The sequence below is a fragment of the Etheostoma cragini genome, chromosome 14 (genome assembly GCF_013103735.1).
Source record: "Etheostoma cragini isolate CJK2018 chromosome 14, CSU_Ecrag_1.0, whole genome shotgun sequence".
In the NCBI taxonomy this organism is placed as follows: Eukaryota; Metazoa; Chordata; class Actinopteri; order Perciformes; family Percidae; genus Etheostoma; species Etheostoma cragini.
The window spans coordinates 20345986-20354781 of record NC_048420.1 but is presented as its reverse complement, the minus strand read 5'-3'; the positions used below and the strand labels follow the sequence as shown (position 1 = coordinate 20354781).

The window sequence follows — 8796 nt, the reverse complement described above, 5'->3', positions numbered from 1 at the left end:
GAAACGCCCATTTCCGCTATAAAACAGGAAGTGGTATTCTTGCAACAACAGCGCATTGATTTTCACCCACAACAATAAAAGGGAAACGAATTCTAACAATAAAAACCCTTCTCAGATACTGACATGTAACGTAATTAATCTCCGGGTTTAAAAGAAACACCACAGTCAGCCATGCTGTCGGATGCAGGTTAGTGTTCATAGCGCGTTGCTACTCACTGCTACATGCTAAATGTGACAGGCGGACATTGTGTGTCTGGTTTAAAGAGCTTACACACGTCGCCACATTTGCAGTGTTTTCTTACAATTTAGTCTAGTGCTTAATCCCCTTTGGTCAATTTGTAGTCAGTTGCGTTAATGTCATTATCTGTCAGAAAGCTCAGTTCTGAATCCGCCACAACAAGGCTATTGTGAGGGATTCAGAACTGAGCAGCACTGCATTGTCCACTATTAAATATATATTGTCGTTGCCAATGTCTAGACTATTCTGGGAATGCCTCTGGTGCTCGGCGAGCCAGGAAGAGGAGCTCCGGGGAGTCCCCGGGGGATGGACAGACCTTGCGCTCCTCTGGAAGGCAGACTAATGTCCGGGTGAAGCGCAGCAACAACCCTCCACCTGGACAGGTAAACGGCAGCAGGCATGTTCAACCTTCTCCCGCCTGATAAACACAGTCATGTCACAAGTTTCTAGCTTGGTCCCATTTGCTTTCCCGTTTGCTTTTGCCCGACCGATCCTGAGTTTTGAGGCCGATACTGCTATTTGAGAGTTTAAGTAATCCAGGGACAAAGGATTATTTTAGGTGGCATTCTTGGCTTTAATTGACAGTATGCACTCGATACTCACACATGTATGGATAAAAAGAACAATTATATGTAACAAAGGGCTGGTTAGACCAGGGACGTTATGGTTGTCTCAGCACTTAGGCCACAGTGACATAATAAAACACTTTTGGTAAATTCACTTTTTAAATAATTATGACCAAGATACGTATTGAGGAGAAGGGAGTTTTAAAAGTTTAAAAGTAATCTTGTTTGGTGCCATTTGGCCCAGGGTTTTAAGGCCCAAATCAAAAAACCACAACATAGATAATCAAAGGAAATGGTTGGATGGATGATCTAGCTCTCATATATATATATACACTGCAATTAGGTCACACATTCCTTTTTACTGATTTGCTGACTCAGTTACAGACCTTTTACTTTTTCAGGACATCAGTTGATTGAAAACGTTCTCCAAGTTAAAAGAACAAACCAAACCTGCTCCTGTATTTCTTCTCAACCTTATAGTTGTTTTGGGTGCCCTCATTGTCACTGTGTGCATTATTATGAACATTTTTTTGTTTTTATTTCATTTTTCCCTTCCTGTCTTTTGTTCTGTCTCTGTCAGCAATGTAGTACAGCATGTTGTATCAACTTTCTGTCTCCTGATTCCAGTTCTCAAACCCCAGTGCTTAACCCCTCCAAATGTAAAGCCTATCTGTGCACCCCTAGTTTAAAGTGCTCTATGAATAAAACAGAGTTGAGCTCAGTGAACAGTTTGTCCACACTGTCATCTAGAGCAAAAGAAAGGCCACAGACACAGAGGAGGAAGACGACCAGTCCGAGAAGAAGTACAGAAAGTGTGAGAAGGCCGGATGCTCTGCCACATACCCAGTTTGCTTTGCAAGTGCTTCTGAAAGGTAGCATGTTTCTTGGTATAATAGAAATCAGATCTTTACTCTCTAACTTTATTTAGAGAGAGATTTGACATTGTATATCTCTTTTCAGGTGTGCTAAAAATGGATACACGTCTCGCTGGTATCATCTGTCATGCGGTGAGCATTTCTGCAACGAATGTTTTGATCACTACTACAGAAGGTAATGTTGATAGAACAACCACTTGCATAACATTGATAAACAAACATGCTTCAGTATTTGTTTCATGGTGGCATATAAAGTGCTGTTGCGTCAAGGCCATAAGATTAACTTTTTTCATTTATTTATTCTCACCGTCAGCCACAAAGATGGCTATGAGACCTTTGCCTCGTGGAAGAAGGTGTGGACTAGTAACGGGAAAAGTGAGCCCAGTCTTAAAGCTTTCATGGCAGATCAGCAGCTACCGTTCTGGGTAAGCAGATTTCCTGGTTACATAGCTAAAAATAGTTATTCTATGTTCTCCATGTCAAAAATACACTAAGTGAAAAGGTTTTCAATGTCAATTGTGATATTTTTCTTTCAGGTTCAATGCACTAAACCGGACTGCAGGAAATGGCGTCAGTTGACCAAGGAGATACAGCTCACTGCTTCCCTAGCAGCAACATACCGCTGTGGGATGAAGTTTAACAACATCAAGGTAAACAGGAAATGGAACAAACCAGTCAGCTACTAGAAAGTGTGATTTGTGATGATAATTTTGTGTCTTTGCCTGCAGTGTGAAGGACTGGACCAGTGCTCCCAACCAGAGGACTTGGTAAGCTGGAGATGTGTGTTATAAGATCTGTTTTGGAATCATAGCAGTTATCATAAAATACAATATTTTAGTCAGCCTGGCTTCAAGCAAAGACTAAAACCAAGATTTTTCCAAGATTATTGATTCCAAAACATGCCTCCATTATGTGTGCCATTGAACAACAAAGTGATGACTTGCATCCCATGCCGTTTCATTCTCACAGAGAGTGGCCGAGGTGACTGACAGCTGGTGGCATTCAATGTTGATTTTGCCTCCGTTGTTCAAAGAAAGTCCAGCCAGCCCGTTCCTGTCTGCCTACTACCCTGACTGTGTGGGAATGAGTCCATCAGGCTCTCCAAGCAACATGTCTCTGTCTGAGCAGAGGGCAGATCACTGCAGAGCCGTCCAGCCACAAAGTAAGTCTGTGGTTGGAAGAGGAATGAAATATTTCAACTCTTATTGTTTATGCTTGGTCAGCCTTCTATTTAGAGCTATATGCCTAAAGCACATTGTAATGTGGTGAAGTAATGATTGTTTCCCTCAGTTCCAGGCCTGTGTCCATACTTCCAGCCATTCTACCAGCCTAATGAATGCGGCAAGGCTCTGTGCGTTCGGCCGGATATGATGGAGCTGGATGAGCTTTACGAGTTTCCAGAATTTTCCAGGGATCCTACCATGTATTTGGCTTTGCGAAACCTTATTCTGGCCTCCTGGCACAATAATTGCAAGGTACACTGCGGGGAACAGTGACTCACAAACATTGCATGTTTATAATGTTTTTACCTTTTTTTTCTTTTCAGGGTTTGAACCTGGAATACATACAAAGAGAACATAAGACTCTAAACAACAACAAATGCCTATCAAATTTCCCTTTTTTTCTAAAGGAGGTGCTGACTTCCGAGAAATGTGCCATGCACATCATTGTCCGGGGGTTGGTGCGTGTGCGTTGCGTGCAGGAGATGGACCGGGTCCTCCACTTCATGATCAGGAAGGGCCTCATCAACACTGGTGTGTTGGCAGTGAAACAGCCTCTGCTCCCTGAAAGACCCGGTTCTGTGAGTGTCCATTTTCTTTACTTGATCAGCGCACATCAAATGTAAATGTGTTTTTAAAATCATCATTGAGACGTACAAAACCTCCCACATTTAACATTGCAGAGGAATGTTCTCATCATCGGTGCTGGGGCTTCAGGGCTGGCTGCTGCACGGCAGCTGCAAAACTTTGGCACTCAGGTATTGTTGTCATTTCCTTTGGCACAACTTCTCTGACCTCCAATTTTACCCCTTGCTCGTCACAGTCCTGTCCCTTTGAATCTTGATTTTCATTGGTTTACAGTTGGTGGTGCTTGAGGCTAGGGAGAGAATTGGAGGTCGTGTGTGGGATGATACATCTCTGGGCGTCACTGTAGGGCGAGGAGCTCAAATTGTCAATGGCTGTGTAAACAACCCCATTGCCCTGATGTGTGAACAGGTAAGACTTTTTAAGAACTCTAAACTGTGCAAAGAAAGAATTCTACATATTTCTGCTGTACATTTAACTTGATTTTACCTGGTAAATGGAAACATGAACTGTCCACTATTGTGTTTTTGTACGTGTTTAATTTTACTCCTCACACTTCTGCTGCAGATGAACATCAAGATGCACAAGCTGGGAGAGCGGTGTGACCTCTTTCAGGAGGGGGGGCAGGCCACTGACCCAGCCATTGACAAGCGCATGGAGTTCCACTTCAACGCCATCCTGGACGTGGTGTCAGAATGGAGGAAGGACAAGACGCAGAACCAGGACACGCCACTAAGAGGTGGTGGACTGTTATCCCCAAACATGATTATTTAAATCAAAAGTGTGAGGTTCAGTAAAGTCCCTTTAACAAGTGGGAGCTATGATGGATTTTGTTATCAGACTTTAGTAGCAATGACAGCAGCCATTCTAATGTTTGGCCTTGCCTGCAAATTATTGCTATGTGGTCAAGATAATGAGCTCTACATATAAATTCCAGATGTCATAGATCTGACATGGGCAAAAAGAACATGTTGCAGTACTGGACAGTTCATGTTTCAGTACATATTTCAAGTGTGAATATGTACAATGCAAGTTACATTGAAGCGCTGAGAAAAAGTGTGCTACTCAGCCAAACTATTTCCTAATAACAAAACAAAAAAACATCAAGAAACAGAATGTGGTCGGTGTTTTCGAGATATTTGACCTTTTAAGCTGCATTGTATCTCTACAGAAAAAGTCCAGGAGGTGAAGAAGAACTTCCTTCAGGAGTCTGGGATCCAGTTCAGTGAGTTAGAGGAGAAAGTGCTTCAGTTTCATCTCAGCAACCTGGAGTACGCCTGTGGAAGTACCTTAGACCAGGTAGGCAGATCACTTTAAATTTATTGTGACTACATTCACCATATATGTAGGTTTTGTGTCTTCAAGGTGATGAAAACAATAATATATTTGTTTATAGGTATCTGCAAGATCTTGGGACCACAATGAGTTTTTTGCCCAGTTCTCAGGAGACCACACTTTACTCACCAAGGGCTACTCTGCATTACTCCACAAACTGGCCGAGGGTCTCGATATCCGCACAAAGTGCCCGGTTTGTAATTCAGCCTTTTAATTTCAGAAGCTACTTTTACCTTTCTTACAGTAAGTTGGCTATTACATGAATATCTCCCAATGTTTTAAATCAAAAGCAGGTGTACATTTTCTTTTTCAATTCCAGGTTCAGGCCATTGATTACTCGGGTGATGTTGTCACCGTTACCTCCTCCAACGGGTCACAGTGGAAAGCACAGAAGGTAAAACATGTTGATAAAATTGATCTCTTTTTTTCAGACTTTATCTTGAATATGGGTGTATTCAATGTGGATCATCATGGTTTAATGTTACTCTTTTAGGTTCTTGTTACAGTCCCATTGACTTTACTTCAAAGGAACATGATTCAATTCAACCCTCCGCTTCCTGAAAGGAAACTGAAAGCAATTCACAGTCTAGGAGCTGGTATCATAGAAAAGGTAATAACTGTTTTGATGTGTGTTTGTAATTCCTTGTTAAAAAACAAGTACATGCCACCAGGCAACTGTTGGCAAATGTATTCAGAACATTTATATCAACAGTGAAAAGTAGCTTCCTTCCTAATGCATAATCATTATTTCAAAACCTTTTTCAGATCGCGCTTCAGTTCCCGTACAGATTCTGGGATAAGAAAATCCAAGGTGCAGACTACTTTGGTCACATACCACCAGGCACTGACAAGAGAGGCATGTTCAGTGTCTTCTACGACTTGGATCCACAGGTTTGTTTTTACTCATTTTAATTCACATAACAAGACCATATCTTACCGCTCAACATGTCTTTTAATCACATTCTCTCCTGTTAAAAGGAGAGCCTGTTCCTACCAAGGAAAATAGGTTTGAACTACTGGTTTTAAACTGCAAACCAAACTACTAGAACAATGTTCTTTATGTTATGATAAAAACAACTTTTGAATGCTATGTATACAGAAGACAAAGGAGTGTTAAAATAGAGTATAAAAAGAGAAGTATCACTTCTCAATTTTACATTTTGACATGCCATGATTTAATGGCCATTGTGCTTTATTTATGTGTGTTTGGGGTGTGTGTGTGTGTGTAGGGGAAGCAGGCTGTCCTCATGTCTGTTATCACTGGTGAGGCGGTTCCTGCTGTCCGGGACATGGAGGACAAGGAGGTGGCGGATGAGTGCATGAAGGTCTTGCGAGAACTTTTCAAAGAGCAGGTAAAGCTGTCCCATTCTGCTAAAGTGTAACCAACACTTTGTTGCTTCTCATTACATTATGCAGGGTAACTGATGAATAGTGACGGATAAACTTAGACCCTAGATTATTTCAGTCAAAATGCAGGTAAAGTCCCTGAGTTCCTTTTTTTTATGTTCTTCCTGTAGAAAAAGGATTCAACACAACCAATTCACATGGCACATTTTCAATTAACACTCATTACCTTATTTATACACATTATTTCAGATCTACCTGTATGTTTTTGTGTTTCTCATTACTGGCCGGACATAATTACTGTCCGTCATCCTTGATAGGAGGTCCCAGAGCCGCTGCATTTCTTTGTCACACATTGGAGCAAAGACATGTGGTCCCAGATGTCCTACAGCTTTGTAAAGACGGGGGGAAGTGGAGAGGCCTATGATATCCTCGCTGAAGACGTGCAGGGAAAAGTGTTCTTTGCTGGAGAGGTAATGCTGCTTTTACCATTTATTTAAAAGAAGAAAAAAAAAATGTCTTAAAATGTCTGTTTAAAGTGATAACGTGAGATGTATTTGCTTTTGACAGTATTAATGATGAGCTTACATTTCTTTGGAGTCTTCCCCACTGCACTTTTCACATCAACAGTTCTTTACACAGAAGACGTAATGGGAAAAGCACAACTATTACTAAATAACATGAATGATGGCTCTGTTCTATTGAAGTGTCCCAGGAAACCATGGCTATGTGACAGAGAGAGAGCATGAACAAAACCAGGACCCCGAAACAAAAGCAGCTAAATGGAAGTCGGCTATCATTCATGTTGTTATTTACACCTGTGCTTTTCCTACTGTAATATTTCAGAATTACTACTGTGAACAAGGCCTCTCAATCCACTCTTCTTAAAGGTTGGGTGTCTGCAGGTGGTTCTTATTGGCAAACTACCCTGTTTTATTAATTAAAAATAAATGATGTTGCAGGAAATGCATTCCTCTCAGTGCACCAAGTTTGACGAAATAATCTTAAAACAAGTTCCACTTATGCGGTGCCTTCTTTTTCTGGAGCTTTCTAAGGATGAGATTATGATGAAACATTTTATTTAAAAAAAATTTAAAAAAGTTCATAGACCTTGATCTTAAATTACTTTGTCAAATTGAATTACAATTGTTTTATATAAGTTGCTCATAGCAGTTGACTTACTTCCGTCAGATATTTGGGGATTTTTGTTGTTAGCTATCTTATTATTAGTATTGCAGACTTTAAAACCATTTTAAAAACAGGTTTTAATGGATTTGTTGTTGTTGGTTTTCATTTCCAGGCCACCAACCGACATTTCCCTCAGACTGTGACAGGAGCGTACCTGAGTGGGGTCAGAGAGGCCAGCAAGATGGCTGCCATGTAAACTCTGTCAGTACCGGAGCACTCTCAAACACCAGCATGGACACACGGGTTGCACTGAGCAGCAGACCGTTAAACAACCCGGACTGAGTTAACCTGAATTGCTCACGTAATGATATTTCACTGTACTGTGACGTGTCTGATCAGCAAGACGCGGTTAGACACTTAGCAAGTAGGGTTTTTCAGGGCCTGGGCTCTACATATTTAACACAAACAAGTGCTTTTTATATATATCAAAAATCAAGCTGGTAAAATCTTTGCAGGTGACAAGACGCAAAATGAATAGCAAGGAATCAATAATCCCTGTGCAGCTCTGCCTGGGTCTGCTGTGCTAGAAAGCAGGATGATGTTGAGTTTAATGAGTGTGTAGGTAGCACTTAATTGATGAAAAAGATCAGAACATTTCATTTTGAGAGATTAAGGTTACATTAAAACATTGGTAAACTCTCTCTTGTCTAATCATGAATTAAGTCAAATTTAATTTCCACGGATCAACTTTCAAGAGATTATATTGTAGTGATGAAAAAAATAAATCTGAGTATTACCAATGTTTTATAGAGCTGTAATGAATTAGCATTATGTGATATGTGTAAGGTGATGTGAAATGGGAAGTTAGCTATATATATATATATATATATATAGTAGGAGTACTTCTGTAGCACTTTTATTTTTAAAACAACCTATTTGATTTAAAAACAGTGGAAATTAATAGTTCATGTGTATGACAAGTTGAATAGCAAGTATGACGGAAGGACTGTCCCCTTACTGTCTCAGGGATGTGATCAAGACAACAACCACAGACAATTATAGAAGAAAATCATTTTGAATGGACAATTCTGTAAATGGTTGGAACCAAATAACACAACCAACCGAAGAAGAAAAAATAACTGTTTCTCTTTAGTTTCAATGAACAATGAGCAGCACAACAGTGTCATCATTTTTTTTGATTAATGTTGACTAATGAAGCTTTAAATGTACTCTAGGTTCTCTTATTCCTGTCTGGATCAGTACATCTAGATGATCATGTCCCCGTTTGTCCAGCATTACAATGCTTGAGTATTTATCTTGATGTGTGTAATAAACTGAGCTATCAACTGCCATACTGTCCACTTTCTCTTGTGGATTAAAACTTGTATCTTTAATTCAGCATAATTATATTTATTGATTTGGATTTCTGCCTACGTTTTCTGTAAAGTCAACATGTTTGGGTTGTCTACATTAGAGTAATGTTTAAAGATATGAATAGATCTGAA

General features: G+C 40.2%; 1 protein-coding gene across 1 annotated transcript; it reads left to right on the top strand.

Annotated features, from left to right (window-relative positions):
- Positions 1-11: 11 nt before the first annotated feature.
- On the top strand, positions 12-8643 carry LOC117956638 (lysine-specific histone demethylase 1B). The gene is made up of 21 exons (XM_034891802.1): positions 12-187; positions 479-621; positions 1555-1676; positions 1765-1854; positions 1993-2104; positions 2216-2329; positions 2408-2446; positions 2649-2841; positions 2970-3154; positions 3310-3480; positions 3583-3657; positions 3761-3895; positions 4052-4223; positions 4656-4783; positions 4881-5012; positions 5139-5213; positions 5313-5429; positions 5585-5710; positions 6049-6171; positions 6484-6636; positions 7464-8643. Exons 1-21 carry the CDS (start codon positions 172-174, stop codon positions 7545-7547), a joined length of 2505 nt encoding a protein of 834 aa, XP_034747693.1. The 5' UTR covers positions 12-171; the 3' UTR covers positions 7548-8643.
- Positions 8644-8796: the final 153 nt, after the last annotated feature.